Raw genomic sequence first — 18,307 nt, forward strand, 5'->3', positions numbered from 1 at the left:
ATAAACAAAAGATATAAATAGTTTCTGAACAAACAACAAATTATTTATTTAAAACAGAATTTATAAATAACAATTTGGAAAGTCTTTTCCCTGTCAAGCGATTTCTTTGCTGTGTGATCGTTGCTCCAGCTTCAGAAAACAGTCGTTCACTAGGCACTGAAGTGGCCACAATGGATAAATATTTGGAAGCTTGTTTATACAATTCGGGAAATACATTTTTCATATGATCCCACATTTCTGTTGGATTTTGATTGATAGAAGCAACAGCTGATCCAAGATACATTTGTACTTCAACTTCCGTTGTTGTAATAGCAGATAAATTGGAAAACTTACATTTCATATTTTGGTGGGCCAACTGTTTTTGATGGCTCCTAATATCAAAAGGGTTTTCTGTTGCACACTGATCCAAAGATTCTGACGTTCTAACGCCATTATTTGCATCCTTTATGAAATTATTTAAATACAAAACTGTTTTATTTTTAGACAGTGCATCTTTAAAATGCAGAAATTTGAATCTCGGATCCAATACAGTAGCCAACGCCAGAACTGAATTAAATTCAAGTTTGTCAAGTCTCCTATTCATGTTCTTTTGCAGTTCACTTTTGAGCTCCCCTACAATAGCGTCTTGAACTGAAATTTTTGTCAGAGCTTCAGTTAAACAGCTTACTAAAGGTATAACCTTGCCATGGTAACGTATGTATCAGCCGAAATCTCCCTGGTCACAATTTCAAAACACTTTAATAATTCAATCACCTCCTTAATTTTGTTCAGCTCGGAGGCATTAACCATAGAGGGTGCTTCTGTGCGAGTGAGCAGTACTTCACTTAAAATAGGGGCTAACTGGACAATTCTCTCTAACATATAAAAACATGAATTCCATCGCGTTCCTACGTCAATAATCATTTTCTTGGTATTACTTGTAGAAGCCCCGGTGTCTATTTGTTTCTTCTGCAATATTGCGGTTTTCAACTCTGTACAAGTGGGGTTGACTAGTATATAAATAAGGGTTAGTTCGTAAACGCAGTAATTTTGTGCAACCCTGCTGCATTCTTGCCGGCTGTGGTTGCTACTGCACAATCAGCTGATTCTACTGCCTTGCCATTGCGATTGTGCTGCGAAGAATTTTTTCGCATTTACGAACGCCAGAGAAATGGAATTTTTAATTAACGTAATTATTGATAACCAGGAAACTCAGAGTGAGAATATTTTATTGAATTACAATAAAAAAGGATTAAACAAGTAAAGAGAAGAAATCTTTTACTAAAAAGTAATTTAAAAAAAGAAAAGGCGGTCCGTACCAAAAATGGGCAATTACCTGAATATATTAAAATAAACTATCCAGAGGATGTATTTCAATCGCATTTTCGGATGGCGCGATCAACTTTTATGGTAAGCTTAACTTTTAGTTGTTGAATTTGATATGTACATATGTAGTGTGCTACTTTGTGTTTTAGCTATTGCGAAACTCTATCCAACCATATTGGACCAGATCATTGCGCGGCCGGTTGGGGCATTCCCTTGAAATGTGCCTTTATGTAACGCTGTGGAAATTGGGTAACAGCAACGTCACGTTTCGCGAGCTTAGTGACCGGTTTGGTGTTGCGAAGGGAATCACGCATAAAATATTTAAAAAATGAAATAATATGGCCTTCTGCTGTTAAACAAAGGCAAGTATGCAACATTTCGAAAGGAGCCGATGCAATCCTTTTCCATTTGTTGTGGGATGTGTAGATGGGACGCATTTTAACATCTCGCTTCCAAAAAATGATGCGATTAGTTACTACAACCGAAAAGGAAATCATACAATTATTTTGCAGGTTTGTGTATTTAAGCTTCAGTTTTATCAACACAAAATTTCTGATACCTCTTATGTTTAGGCCATATGTGACAGTAAATTTCGCTTTCTGGATGTATTTTTTGGTTGTCCAGGCAGTTGCCATGATGCTCATGTATGGAAAACTAGCCCTATTTATAAAGGAATTATTTCCGGTGAAGTGGAACTTGCTGAAAATGCAGTCATTTTAGGAGATTCTGCCTATCCTTTATCAAAATTCCTGCTCACACCTTACAGAGATAATGGGCATTTAAGATCGGAAGAAAGAAACTTTAATTACTGCTTAAGCTCAACTCGTGTTTTTATCGAGCAGTCGTTTGGGATTTTGAAACAAAAGTTTAAAATACTAAATTATATAAACTTGAGGTCAGTCAAAAAAGCATCAATGGTAATATTTGCCTGTACAATATTGCACAACTTTATTATAAATAGAGGAAACCCTTCGGAATATCTTGTTGGATTACCAGAAAATAATAACGTCATAAATGAAGAAAATGAAAATCACCTTAGTACTTCACTGGCACCTCAAGAAAATGACGATTTAGAATGAATTGCTATAAGGCGCAATTTGACAACGTTGTTTTGTTCCTAAATAAATATAAGTAAAATACTTATGAGTGGAATCCATTGTGTTTTATTTGTGTACTAATTAACAACTTAAAATTATTCGTAAGTAAAAATAAAAAAAAAAACTCTAATTACTCTGTTTTACAGCCATATTCATATTTAAGACTAAATACTATCATCTTATCTGTCTAAAAACTTTTGAAGCATATATGTAAGGCTAGCCATGGTTTGTATTCTCTCGCGCTCTATTTGCATCTTTTCCCGTTCAAGCTCTATAATTTGATCGTGCCTTTCCTTTTCATTTTTAGCTTCTTCCTTAAGGAATTCCAGAGACTCATTGGCACTGGTTCTCCTACGCCTTCTGCCGAGATTGGTCGATGTTGTGTTGTTCGAGGTTCCTGGAGAGTCATTCGAAACCCCAATATCTTCCACCACATTGGAAGCATCCCTTGTATTTGGCAGTGACAAAGACGAATACAAATTCTCAGGAGGCGTACTAATGGAATGTCTGGTTCCATACACATCGTCAAATTCTTCAAAAAACTCCCAAGCACTTGCAGCACGCCCTGTTAAGCTATTTCGCTTTTTAATTCTTTTATATGTGCAGAAGAGATTCACAAATTTACGGGAAATCTGATCCCGTGATAAATTAAATTCTGGAACTTTTTCTTTAATTTTTTCAAGAATTCTCCCCCACAGGAATGATTTTTTTTTCCTTCCTTCCTGGAACTCCGACTCTATGTCCAGCCTTGTTCGTATTAAAATTTTTATATAATTTGCTGGAAATTCGTAGGATCTAAATGTAAATAAGGCCTATTATTATTATATAATCATATTAATAATTAAAGACATATGAAGAATTAGAAATCATTTTACTCACTCTTCCATTTCGCCTTTGGTTCTACGCAGTTTCAAAAAAATTACTGCAATGGCTGCGACAATTTGCCGAAGTGCTGCCAACTGCATGCATTAAAAAACTTTTGACGAAGAGCAGTATTGCCGCAGGTTTTTTTGACGAACGCGTTGCCACTGCAAATATGCAGTGCAACCAAGTTACTGCGTTTACGAACTAACCCTAAACTTCAACTGCTATTAAGCAGTTCAACATTCGTGCAGTGAAATACAAAAAAATATTAAAGAAAAATGGAGGACGGGTAAAATAACTATTTTAATTAATGTTAAATTAATTTTAATTAATATTTTTTATAAATTTTTAGAAAAAATAAAGTTGCAACAAAAAAGCAATTCGAAAAATTGGTGGAGTTAATGGTGAAGTTTCCAGAAGTAGGAAGAGGAAAGCCACAATTTGAAAACAATAAATTCAAATTGAGGTGCAGCGCCTCAAAATTGCTAAATTAAAATCTTCGCAAAGATTTTAATTTTTTTTGGTTATTTAATACACAAAGTAATATTTTTTTAATTTTATTTTTAATTATTCTGGAATGAAGTGATATTTTATATTTTTGTACCATAGTTTAAGTTTACATTAAAAAATGAAGTGATATTGTTATTTAATTCCAAGCCTGAATAAATAGCACATTACAAATAATAAATGAAATTTAATATTTTAATTATTTAGAGGAAAGTCATAATATTATTGCGAATTATTCGAGCCGTATCCTCTTCTTCTCTTTCTATGTCCAAAATATCATTGGTCATTGTAGTATGTGAAGTAGATGGTATTTCTTCCGGAGATTCCACTTGAAAGTGTTGGCAAATATTGTGCAATGCGCAACAAACATTCACAATTTGCGTAGCCTTTTCGGGAGCGTAATGTAAACCTCGTACAGATAAAAGACATCGAAATCTACTCTTGAGTACACCAATTGTCCGCTCTACAATATTACGGACCTTTGAGTGTACTGTATTGTAGCGTGCTTGGGGTGAAGAAGCTTCCGCCAAGCGATAAGGCGTCATTAAAAATTTGTGCAGAGGATAGCCAGCGTCGCCTAAGAAATTACATTACTCTAATTATTTAGCAATAAATACGATAAAGTATTACCCAAGATCCAAGTGTTATTCTGTATGTTGTTCTGTAAATGCACTTTCAAATCGCTAACATTGAAAACAAAAGAGTCATGATTTGCGCCTGCATGCCTAGCATCCACATACCGAATAGACATTTTATAATCACAAAGCTAAAAATTTTAAGAAATTATACCATTTTGTTTCTAATATAATTCAGATTTTATACATACATACAATCATCACGTTTAAACTGTAGTAGCCTTTTCTGTTAAGATAAAGATGTTGCACTTATTTTCTTGGTGAAATTATGCGAACATGAGTCCCGTCGATGCAACCAACCTCCTCCTCAATCATTTGAATTTTAATCCATTGGGCACAAATACGTTGTTCAATTATATTTAGAACCTCTTTAATTACTAAAGATATCGTAGGTTGCGCCAACCCAATGTTAAAATCATTTCCACTGCATTTTTGATAACCACCGTCAGCAAGGAAACGCAGAGTTGCGCAAAATTTTAATATAGGAGGTAGGCCGTTCCTCGCACACGTTTGTGGAAATGTTCCTTCATCTCATTCAGTAAAAAACAAAATGCTTCTTTATTTAATCGAAAATAACTTATGAATCTGCAACAAACATTATTAAAAAGCAATTCAATTGTGAAAAAACTATGGCTTACTTTGCATTTGGAAGGTCATCAATTTTGCCCCCAGTATTTTCGTCATTGTAATATAAATCAAAACTTATATCCATTTTTTATTTATTCTTTATGATACATATATGTTTATTCACTTTTGCGCGAGCGACAACTGAATTCAAATGTTTAAATATGTCGTTTACAAAATTTTAGCTGTTTCACTATCTGTCAAATTTCCCTTTCTTAGGTTGGCAACGCCAATCATACTTCGACTGAACTTAGTTGAAGTTCGCAATATCGAAAAAGAGTTTGGTTGATCTGAAGTTGAGTTGCCTTAACTTCAATTCGACCAAGTCGGGTTGAAAACCGCAATAGGGGCATAACACTTATTTTAATAAACTTAACAATGTCGCGCACCTTAGTTATCAAAGCTGATACTTCCCTGGACTTATCTATTGACTGCGTTACAACCAAATTAAGCGTATGTGCGAAGCAGGGTATTATTTTTTTCCCCCCAAACAAGCTTCTATTTAATTTCATCATGGTTGAATCATTATCAGTTACACAAGCAGAAACTTTATTTATGGAAACGTTCCAATCGTTGAAAAGTTTAAACATAATTTCTTCTAAATAAGCTGCTGTATGACTTTCGTGCAGTTCGATTACTTCTAACGTCCCACTCAACAAACGTAAATTGTCCAAAAAATTAATTGTTACCCCAAGGAACGATTGATTTTTCATTGTCTCCGTCCATATGTCATACGTTAGGCAATAACTGTCACACTTACGAATATACTCTTTGAAAATTAAAGACAGCGTTTCATATTTTTCATCCACCTGTAATTTTATTGTTTCTTTACTTGAAACTTTAAAAAGCGGAACCAGTTCTTTCATCATCTGCAGAAAACCTTTTCCTTCTACAGTGGAAAATGGCTTGTTGTCCATTATAATATATTTCACAATTGATTCTGTAATTTTCCGAATTCTCAGTATTATTCACGTGCACATTCAACCAACGAATTCTCCGTATTTTACAACAAAACACATGACAGTTTGCTAAAGCGTTTCGAAGCAGATGTTTTCGCATTAATACCGGGAAAAAATGCTGCAAAGATGTGGAGTAAAATTTGAAAAAACATCGACATAAAACATCGATGTATCGATGTTTTTAGAATCACAACATCGATGGCAAACATCAATGTTTTTGTCAAAAAGATCAGAAACATCGATGCATCGTTTGCATCCCTAGGTATGGTTCATCATAAAAAAAAGTAAATTTAGGTTCCTCTGACTGGATGGCGCAGATAAATCGTTATGTTTCAAAAGATAATATATTTTTGAGAAGAACTGAAAGTACCGCCAACACTTTGCTTTTCATATCTGCCCAATATGAATTGCAGTTGGCCATGACTTGTAATAATACTGAAAAAATATTAAGATTGTAATACCTAAGTAAAATGAATATAACTCCAAATTATTATTTTTTTAATTAACATTCCAGCACGATAACGTGCATATTCACCTCGAAAGATTTACATAAACCTGTACATTTAATCCCAACCCTTTTTTCTTCTTAAACGATTAATGAAATAAATTATACCCCTGTTGCCAAATACATATCTGTTCAAAATAAAATTTATTTAATACATTGGCTTTACTTCAAGCAGCTGTTTTTTTAATCGGATTATAACTCCGCCTACTTCCCATATAACCCTATTTTAAATTCCATATGATTCTTTTACATTCAGGTGTGCAACTCAAGCACCAATGAATATATCGGGAAAAAGCTTTGCCCGAATAGTGCACTTACAGTAGGCTCCTTATGACCAAAAATTTTCCGAAACGGAACAAAACTTTTCAAACCCCCGGGTACCGAATATGTGGTTCAAAGTTCCAATTGCGAACTTTTTACCTAAAATATTAGTTAATCTGGGAAATATATTATAGAAATTCGGAGAGAATCTTTATCAAATATATATTGCATGAATGGCAAAAATGGGTTGAATCGAATCAATAATTTCTTTAGCCCATACATATAAAGTTTATTGATCTTCCAGTTGACTTTTACCGCATATATCAGCAAATGTGAAAACTTTCAAACCTTAAGCATCTGAAGGTATTTCCCTGGCTTTGATTCTAGCAAGTTGCAAGAGTATGAAATGTTTGGTTATATCCGAACTTAACCCTTTTTTACTTATTGTAGTACAATTTGCCCTCTGCATCAAAATAGTCCTCAGTTTTGGCGATCACCTCTTCATTTGACGACATTTTCTTCCTAGCGAGCATTCTTTTCAGATCCGATAACAGGAAATAGTCGCTGGGAATACATAAGCCAGTCGATTTTTTTCCTCGCTATGGAGCGGATTGATCGTGTCCAGTCCACTTGGATGACCGTCGATTTAACTTTGATGTGAAAGGATTAAGCCATGTTTCATTCATTGTCACATATCATAGCCAAGTTTTTGCTTCAACACTCCCCTTTTAGATTTAATTGTAGTAGTGGCATCAATGTGTCAGGCAGAAGGCTTATCAATTGACCTATTATATTCAAAAAAATTTTGCGGATAACGTAATGCAAATCTTTATTTATTATATATAGTATATAAATAGTGAATTCAATTGAACGGTATAATCCTTATATTGTATTATAAAAAAAAAAACCCCATACAGTGAGTGTCACTTAAATGCTGCATGGAACTGTATTTAAATATTCAAAAATGATATAAAAAATATCAGAGTAGTTTGTTTAATATCCCCGCAAAACTAATACGGCTGTGTAAACTGACGTTGAGCAATACCATAAGCTCCGTCAGGGCCTTAACAACCGCGCCGTTAGTTCTGCTTTCTCCAGAATGGATAAGGCAGCGAAGCAAATGTGTCTGGTGGTGAACGAGGGCAAGACGAAATACATACATATATCCGGTCATCAAACAAACATTCGTAGCACTTGCGACTAGGCACCCACGTCACTGTTGACAGTCATAACTTCGAAGTTGTAGATAATTTCGTCTACCTTGGAACCAACCACACCAACAACGTCAGCCTCGAAATCCAACGCAGAATATCTCTTGCCAACAGGTGCTACTTCGGACTGAGTAGGTAATTGAGAAGCAAAGTCATCTCTTGACGAACAAAATGCAAACTCATTATGGCGCAAAGGCATGGACTATGACAACATCTGATAAGTCGGCATTACGCGTTTTCGAGAGAAACGTTCTGCGAAAGATTTATGGTCCTTTGCGCGTTGTCTACGGCGAATATCGCATTCGATGGGCCGATAAGTTAAGCGAATTAAGGGGGGAGCCTGCTTTAGAAGCTTAAAAAAATCGATTTTTGTGAGGAGTTTTTTGGGAAGGAAAGATATAATTGATTACAATTTTTAGGCATATGTTTAAACATCATTCATAATTATTTTGGATACAAAATCTTTGATATTCTGGCTTTGGGAAGCAATTGCCCGATGCATCTCGCATGTGCATTTGTCGGACGGCGGGCAGGATGCAGGTCGCAATTTATGTCGGAAACAAAAAGTTCAAAGAGATTCATATTTTTTAATTATTTATCTTCTAGTTAAACTTAAAAAATTTCAAAAGAGTCCCCCCTAAAAGACAGCGGCGGAAGAAGTTTGTTTAATATTTGACCATAAATTATTTAACCATAAAAACAAAATAAATTCAGTAGTTAACTTAGCAAATGAAAAATTATTGCTAACAACTCAAAAATTTATGTGTCACTTAAAATAGTACAAAGTAGTAATCCTTGGCAGCGAGTTGACTAACTTTTTAATTTTTTACATGTTTGTATCTTGCTCGAGTTTTCTTCAAGGGCAGTTACAGAGTGCTCGTGGCCGCGGATTAAATGACACCACACCATCACGTGTTCTCCTTCATGTTTGACAGTCGCAGGCGAATTAGTTCCATTCATATCTTTATTTGGTTTTCTCCACACTGTTTGTTTGCCATCTGACGCAAATATGTTGATTTTAAGTGACGCTACACTTTCAAGTATTTTACAGTGTTACCAAAATAAAACAAAATACAAAGAGAGAGGTGTGATGGTGTGGGGAAGTATTGCAGCTAGTAGGATAAGAAACCTTGAATATCTTGTATCCACTATGGTTAGATAAAGAAATTGGAACTGATTTTGTTTTCACCAATGCAACGTCCCCAAACATTCAGCGGATACTGTAAGGTTGTGCCTTCATTATCACGTCCTGATACCACTGTCAAAATCTTCCGTTTTGAAAGATTTTTAATAACTGTCTAAACTTATGTGCAGTTTCTACCAATTGTTTATGTCGTCTTGATCATTTTTACCAAAGCCGCAAAATGTTTAAATATCTATAAATTAAGACTTTATTAATATTGTTTTTACTAAAATAAATAATTTTTAATTTAAATTTATCGGGTGTACGATACAATAACTAGAAGTGAAACGAGGTGAGCCAGAGAATGTAAAGTATAGAGAAGGTGCAAATTGAATTCTGTATGATGGTTCGATTGACCGGCTAACAGAGCCGATATAATCATAGTAAGGAATTCACCATTTTCGCTGCTACTTAGCAGAATTGAGCACGTGCAGTGACAGAAATATATGTAAATTCATGCGACATAAATAAAGAGAACTTTGAGGTAAAATATACAAAGTCACACAGAGAATGTAAAAAAGCATTCTCTTAGTGAAATATAGTATGCATGCTTATTTTGTATTATATGAGCTATTGTCACATATGCGTGATTATTTTGTGTTATAAGAACCATTGTTTTCCGAAAAATGGTAAAAATTTTATGTTATAATATTAAATAAAAAATTATTTTCAATAAATTATTATTTCAAAAATGATATTAATTTCGACTATTATAAAATGAACTTAAATGTGCGCATATAAACACTTCCATTCATTCCTTTTTTTCAACAAAATTAATGACCTTCATGAAATATGCAAATTAACGACCTATTGATTACAAAGTCGAAAAAAAATACATTTTATGGTCAAAACGACCTTTACTGGTTAAATCCAATATAACAACTAACTAATTTACAATTAAGCATATTCTTAATATTGCTTAAATCTACTTGCGTCAGCACTTTTGGTTAACGTTCGCTTATGCGGCGCATGGCGGATGTTGTTCCCAATTGTTTGTTTCTGCTGTCTAAACGTCTGGAATAATTCCTATTGGGAGATAGTTGACGTCGGCAGTTATTGGTTTATTGGCAATATTTCTGGTGTTAACTCCTCCACCCCCAAAAGCAAACGTCCCCGTTTGTTCTACTGGGTTACTGCATTTGGCTTACTAGCGTTATTGACTATGTTAACTGTGGTGTTTCGGATGTTGTGAACTCTTTACGGTCACTCACGTTTACGTTTACGTTATAACTTGACCGTTCTACCAGTTTGCTTTTGAAAAGTTCCCTTAGAACTAATGCGATGACTATTACCGCTACGAATATCAGACTGATGATTGAAAGAGATAAATTCGTGATTAAAGCTGCTCTGTGGGTTATATGTAGTGCTTTTAGGTGTTTGGTGTTGTTCATGTGGAGTTCTTTGAACATTTCCAAACTTAGGATTTCTTCTTCCCTATTTGAAGGGAGATTTGGTGGCAGAATTGCGGGTAGTGGTTTGGTGCTTAACGTTTCGCTAAAGGTATATTTTTGTTCGTCAATGCTAACTGTAGAATTTTGATATTGTACAGCGTACGATCCAGTAAGATTTATCTTTTGGTTGTCGATCCCTATTGTGCCATTGTACTGATTTAGTACTATGATGCCAGGTGAGATATTCTCTACTGATGGGATGTGCTGATTGTTTATTATAGTGCATTCCGCTGGTTCGCTTCGAAGTAGTCGAGGAACGCAAGTAGTGTTACTAATATCTATTAAATTCCTACGGCTACAAATTCTTATATTATTATGTTCCTTACATTTATTCTTAACGTCAAAAACTTTGTTATTATTACAAGTAACTATATCCTCATAGGGGATTTTATTAATATTTTTCCTCATTTTTAATACGCTTTTATTAGCTTCACTTGTATGTACATATGTATGTATGTATGTATGCATGTATGTATGTATGTATGCATGTATGTATGTTTGTAACTTTTTTAAGTGGTGCTGAAGCCTAGAATATTTGAGCGACACTGTAGGAAGGCGATAGTACTCACCAAAAAGATGCGCTTAAAAGTATGCAACATCTATATAAAACTAGTTTTGGTGATATTTGAATAGCATACTGAGTTGGGCGTCGACCGTTCATAAGATTCAAGGTTGTACCACAGAACGTATATTTATAAATATACGATATATGTATATATTATAAATATACGATATATGTATATATTATAAATATACGATATATGTATATATTATAAAAATACGTTCTCTGGTTGTACAGTAGATCATGCAGTAATTTACCTTGGCTCTCGACTGTTTGCTGCTGGACAAGCTTATGTAGCACTTAGTCGTTGTAGATCTGTGGACGGTGCTCGAATTGAAGAACTAGACTGTTTAAAGTTGACAGGTAAATGTAACATTGAAACTTTAGAAGAAATGATTCGATTAAGAAGTAATAATTCGTAAAGTCGTCAATAGAACTTGGTCGCAAATAATATAACAATAAGTCAATGAAAGGTTACGAGTAGATATTAAATGCTGCCTAATTATCGATTTACTTAACCCATACCACATGTCATAGTTCATATTTTAACAAATTTGGGGTTTCTCACATCAAACTAAAAAATTAAAAATAAATATAGTTCAAAAAAACTAAAAAACACGCTTTTAAAACATATCAAACTAAAAAGTGAAAAATAATTCCTGCATTATTGTGAGAAAAGCGTGGGGTGCTTGGTCATATGTATATCGAGCATTCCACGCTTTTCTCACAATGCAGGAATTATTTTTCACTTTTTAGTTTGATATGTTTTAAAATCGTGTTTTTTAGTTTTTTTAAACTATATTTATTATTGGTTTTATCAAAATTGAGTCGCAAATATCCTCATTTGTTAAGGGTATTCCGACTATATAAAGTAAGATTGTATTGTTTGAGGCGACTTTTATATTTGCTAGTTCTAGTGAATCTTCCATATTATTTAATGTAAAATTATTATTTTCAAATACAGATTTTATTAATCTAGGTTTATCATTTGACAAAATATATGAATTTACGATGCCGGCTTTTGCCCAATGCATTGCGTAATCTATATTAATTATTTCCTCTTTAATAATTAATGAGATATAATGATGAAACTTGGTACACGTATTCCTTGGCTCCATAAGAAGGTTAAGTTCGAAGATGGGCAAAATCGGCCACTGCCACGCCCACAAAATGGCGGAAACCGAAAACCTATAAAGTGTCATAACTAAGCCATATATAAAGATATTAAAGTGAAATTTGGCACAAGGAATCGCATTAGGGAGGGGCATATTTGGACGTAATTTTTTTGGAAAAGTGGGCGTGGCCAGCCCCCTACTAAGTTTTTTGTACGTATCTCGGAAACTACTATAGCTATGTCAACCAAACTCTACAGAGTCGTTTTCTTCAGGCATTTCCATATACAGTTCAAAAATGGAAGAAATCGGATAATAACCACGCCCACCTCCCATACAAAGGTTATGTTGAAAATCACTAAAAGTGCGTTAACGGACTAACAAAAAACGTCAGAAACACTAAATTTTACGGAAGAAATTGCAGAAGGAAGCTGCACCCAGGCTTTTTTTAAAAATTGAAAATGGGCGTGGCCTCGCCCACTTATGGACCAAAACCCATATCTCAGGAACTACTACACCGATTTCAATGAAATTCGGTATATAATATTTTCTTAACACCCTGATGACATGTACGAAATATTGGTGAAATCGGTTCACAACCACGCCTTCTTCCAATATAACGCTATTTTGAATTCCATCTGATGCCTTCTCTGTATAATATATAGTACATTAGGAACCAATGATGATAGCGGAATAAAACTTTACACAAATACGGTATATGAAAAATATGTAAATGACGTATAATGAAATCTCGATTATCACTTTATAATGCGAGAGTATAAAATGTTCGGTGACACCCGAACTTAGCCCTTCCTTACTTGTTTTTAATTTATATTTTATTTCAAGAGCCAAATGGTGTTGTATTTCTTCGTTCGTTTGTAAAGTTTTTATTATTTTATTTGATATTGTGGTGATATTGTTAATTCTGTCAGAAATTACTTTGTTTTATTGTTATTTGCTATTACTTGTTTATTGTTATTTGCTATTATATTGTTAAGTTGATTTTCTAGAATTACTAGGTCGTCGTGGTCGGGATTTCCAGCGATCCATTTCCAGACTGTCCCTAGTGCATCTATTGATTTTTTAAATCTCCTTGGTTTAAGTCTGTTTAAATAAGTCTGTGTCAAGTTTAGTTCGTTAATGAGAATAGGAAGGAGGGGATTTTCTTCAGTGATCTTTATCTTAATGATGCTGCTTATTTCATTCAATGTTTTCTGGCATGCATCCAGGTCGACTTTATGTATTATTCTGTACGTTCCTGTTTGAATTTTGGTTAGTCCTGTATTATATGTTGCTAACTGCGAGTTGGTGTAGTCTATTATTTGGAAGTCTGCGTACACCAGATTTACGAAAAATCTGTAAGAGGAAGAAAAAGGAAAAAAAAAGAAGGGGTAATAAAACTAGATTTTAATGTTGCTTTTGTGTACCGTTCGTCCTTTCTCCGTGATTACTACACTGGATTTATCCTCTTTCACAACTTCTTTTTTATATCTAGCTGTGAGCTTAGATCCTAATCGTTTGTTTATTCTAACATATATTATTTCTTCAGGGGAGTAGGTTTTCGTTGGCTTTCGTGTTTATTGTAAAATTCTAAATCTCTTGCTTGTCTTTTCTGAAGAGTTATGATATTTTCTTGTCTTGCTTTCTCATATTGCTCTGGGTCTATTGAAATGCGTCTACCAGAAAATGTTTCTATTGGTCGTTTCCCTGTAGCAGAGTGTATGGAGTAGTTATACTTGTATGTGCAACGGTCTAGGAGTTCCTGAAAGGAGCGATGGGTATTTTCAGTTTGAAGACAACGCATAATTTCAGATAGGGTACAATGAAATCTTTCTACCTGTCCGTTAACTTTGCTCGCGTAAGGGGGTGTTTTAAAAATTCTAATACCAAGTTGATCTTCGACCATAAATTGTATTGAAGATGAATTTAGAGATTTCTCCTTGTCTATGACTATTGTTTTGGGTACACCGAAAGCGAAAAGTATTTGTCGCAATGGTTCCCTGATATTTTCTATTGCTTTTGATTCTATGTATTATCCTAACTTGAGCATATCTCGAGAATTTATCCACTGCAGTGAGTACGTTTTTTTTCTGTATTGTATATATCTATATGGACTATTTCACCAGGATATTCGGGAATTGGGGTTTCGTGTAGTTGTGGTTTATTAGGATGGCGGTCGTATTTGTTCTCTTTACAAATTTTGCATTGCTTTATTATATTTGCTATTTTTGCTCTCATCTTAGGAAAGTAAAACTTTTGTATGAGTTGTTTTTTATTTTCTTCCCTATTTCTGTGCGCTCGTTTGTGTTCTTTCAGTATCTCTTCAGTTTGTGTATCCTCGTTTGGTATGTCTTCTACCTTTGTTTGGGTATATCGGATTTTATAATTACAAAAATGGAGTGGGTATATTTCCTGTATTTTTCCCATTATCTCTTCAGAGGTAAATATGCCATTTATAATTGAAGGATTTAGGTAATGTTTTAAAAGTGAAATTAGGTTTTCACGAGAAAAATTGGGTTTTGTGATTATATGTCTATGGTGCGTTTGGAACGGTATTTTGAACTGATAACTTTCTTCGTGTCCTACTGAGATCCAAAGTTGGTTTTTAAAAGTATTTATAGGTGCCTCTACAGCTGGGATTAGATTGTGAGATGAGCTTTCGTCTGAATGTGTGGCAACTGATAAGGAATTTATTTCGAAAGGTCTGGATAGTGTATCTGCTACCATATTGGATTTTCCGGGTTTATATTTAATTTCATAATTATATTCCTCGAGTATTGCTTTCCAGCGCTTTAACTTTGAATTGTTATTTTTGTTGCTCAGAGCGTACGTGAGAGGTTGATGATCCGTATGGATTACTACTTTTGCCGTGCCATACAGATAATTTCTAAAGGAATTTAGTGCCCAAATTATGGCAAGCATTTCCTTTTCGTTTACTGCATAATTCTCCTCGGTTTTGCTCAATGTCCTTAATATGAATGTTATAGGTTTACCATTTTGTTCCAAAACAGCGCCTATTGCGTATTTGGAAGGATCTGTAGTTAGGTCAAATTCTTTTTTGTAGTCAGGGTATTGTAAAATGACGTCCTTTGAAGTCAAAGCAGCCTTGATTTTATTAAACGCTGCCTTAGCTTCCTCATTCAGATGTATGTGAGTTTTCTTTGAGATATTTTTTGACATCCTGCTTTCTTCGCCTCGAAGTAAGGATGTAAATGGCTTTGCGAGCTTGGCATAATCCTTGATAAATCTTCTATAATATCCGGATAAGCCTAAGAAAGATCGCAAGTCTTTGAGAGTAAGAGGGTAAGGAAAACTTACTATTGATTGTACTTTTGATGGGTTTGTAAAGATTCCATCGGAGGAAACTACAAATCCTCGGAACTCGACCTGTTTTTTGAAAAATTCGCATTTATCGATTTGTACTTTCATGTTAGCATTATTTAAAGTATTGAAAATTGTGTCTATGTTTTGGGAATGTGTTTCTTCGTCTTTGCTAAATATTATTATGTCGTCTATATATACATAACATATTTTGCCTATGTGTTGTTGTAGAATATCGTCTAGCGTCCGTTGGAAAATGGCAGGGGCGTTTTTCAAGCCAAAGGGAGGGTCTGAAAATAAATTCTGGTGTTTTTGTACAAGTCGTATAATTTCGATTTTTTCTAATTCATTCATATGTTCGTAAGGAATTTGTATTGAGTTTACATCCTGTGCTGTGTATTGTCGGAGTTGGATTTTATGTTTGTTTGCTACGACCATAAAATTATCTTTAGTATGGATTATTGCTGAAAGTTGTTTTAAACTATCGTTTCCTGGTATGGCATGAAAAGTGGTGAGAGTTGGTAGTAGGAAAAATTTTAAATTGCATTCTTTGATATTGAAAAGTAAGTAGAAGTGCGTGGTGCGTAATTTTTATTTTACCACATACGGAATTTGCATAAAAAGGGTAATCATTTTCTTTGGGATTTTTTACTAAACTTGATTGAATATAGTTCTTGTTTGAACCAGTATCAGCCAATATTTTTAAGATTTGTCCGCTCTTCGTTTTGCATCTGAAATATGGCAAGGAAGAGCTGTTTAATCTAAAAAATGTACGTCTGTCAGGTCTAAAGAGTGTTCATTTCCATCGTCCTGTGTTGAGTTATGGTCGTGATTATTTTCGTTATCCTGATAGCCGTAATTGTACTGATTATCTTGGTAATTTTGTTCATTATATGGATCTGGGGTTGAATTCAAGTGAAAGTTTCTTTGCACTTTTGGTTGACTTTCATTTTTATTGGATGCACTTACAGGTCGCTTACCAATAATTTTAGGGTTCGGCCTGTTTGCATAATTAATCGCGTTTGTCCGCAGGCTCATGTCTACGTCCATGGGTTGAGGTGGTTTAGGTCTTGGTGGAATATGGGTTTGTTGGTTATATTGCTGGTTAAATTGATTTGTGTTCTGGTTTATAGATTTCTGGATATTAGGTGGGTAATAATTTTGTTGTGTGCGTTGATAATTGTATGGGTTAGGATTTGTCAAAGGTTGCGGTAGATAAGCTAGTTCAAGATGGAATTTTGTCTGTGAAACATGTTGGATTTGTGGTTGGGAGTATCTTGGTTGGGCAAAATGTTGTCGTGAATTTTGTTGGGTAAAGCCCTGTTGTCGAGATGTTGACGGCGCGTTAAGATTGATTATTTGCGTGGTAGGCTCTAAAATTCTGGGTTTCGAGCTTTAGGCATAGGTGTAGGGCTTCAGGTAAGCTCTTTGGTTCTTTAATACCGAGAAGCCTAGGTAGATCGCCAGAAAGTCCTCTGACAAAAGTATCGAGGGCCTTTGAACGATAATTTTCTGTCCATAACTGTTCTGCTTCTTCTCCAACTTCCATGCAGCCTATTTTGTTTAATATGAGTGATAAATGTGCGGATACCTTTTGGTAGAATTCGTTCACTATCAGTCTGCCTTGTATGAGGCAAGTCATTTGGTATTCTAGCGTACCTATGTCCCGTTTGTCGGCGTAATGAGTAGTTAAACAGCGAGAGATTGCTGTCCAGTCCAATGGTGTGTTATATGTAGGACTCTAGTGCAATATCTGCCTTTCCGATTATTTTGTTTCGTATTACATTTAAAATACCGAAATGGCGTGGAGTGCCTTTTGAGGGTTTGTATATCCTCAAAATGCGTTTTACGCTTTTTTTCCAGGAGCTAAACTCTGAAGCGTTCCTTGAAAATTCTCGTAATGAGCGTACTATATCTGGTATTTTATTCATCTCGCTCATGTTATTCTGAAATTGTACGTCTATTGTCTGATCGGTTACTATGGGATTTGTTGTGTTATTAAGGACACTTTGAACTAAGTTGGGTCCATTCGTTTCTAGGGCTTGGGCTACCATAGTTTTAATTATGTTTGCCAATTTTGGCGAAATTTGGTTAGCCGGAGCCGAAGGTCCTGCTGAACGTGTTTATATTATGAACGATTTTGTATTATTGTTAAATTTGCTTAATATAAATTTAACTTTTACTAATTTTCGTGAGAGGAAGAGAAAAATATATTTCCTTTTTGTATAACAATTCACTTGATTCTTTTAAAAACTTTCACAATTTTAAAACAATTTTTGTTTTGAAGGATATTAAATGGAAATATATATATGTATATTCACTCTTTTAAACTTTTGAATTCTTTTAATTTATTTTGGTTTCTACAAGTTTTCACTTTTTACGCCTTTTTACCGAAACTTCCCGTACCGGATAACTATTTCGAGTTGCTTTCGTTATCATTTTTATATTCGTAGCAATAGAATTTCTTTATATGTTAAAGTTTATAATTTAAATGTAGAAACGTTTTTGTTCGGAAGAATCGTTTATACAGAATGAAAAATAAATTTTCTTTATAAGACAAATCACAAGAAGTATACAATGATTAGAATATAATAATTACAACAAGTAGTTTGTGTTGCAAGTATTTTCAACACTCCTCCTCAACACAATATTAACTGCAACAGTAACAGCCCAAATATGTTTATGTATTATTCTAATCCCAAAAGTTTAA

General features: G+C 34.3%; 2 protein-coding genes across 3 annotated transcripts in view; both read right to left on the reverse strand.

Moving 5' to 3' along the window:
• Window positions 1–18,307, reverse strand: part of LOC126754556 (lipoyltransferase 1, mitochondrial) — a 73,806-nt gene that overhangs the window by 43,808 nt on the left and 11,691 nt on the right. The window lies entirely within an intron of this gene.
• Window positions 3,924–4,664, reverse strand: LOC126754630 (putative nuclease HARBI1). The gene is made up of 3 exons (XM_050466741.1): window positions 4,604–4,664; window positions 4,404–4,539; window positions 3,924–4,350 (listed from the first exon to the last, which is right to left on the reverse strand). The coding sequence occupies exons 1-3, from the start codon at window positions 4,607–4,609 to the stop codon at window positions 3,977–3,979; spliced, it is 516 nt and encodes a 171-aa protein (XP_050322698.1). The 5' UTR covers window positions 4,610–4,664; the 3' UTR covers window positions 3,924–3,976.

Source organism: Bactrocera neohumeralis, chromosome 4 (genome assembly GCF_024586455.1).
Source record: "Bactrocera neohumeralis isolate Rockhampton chromosome 4, APGP_CSIRO_Bneo_wtdbg2-racon-allhic-juicebox.fasta_v2, whole genome shotgun sequence".
NCBI classification, from domain to species: Eukaryota; Metazoa; Arthropoda; class Insecta; order Diptera; family Tephritidae; genus Bactrocera; species Bactrocera neohumeralis.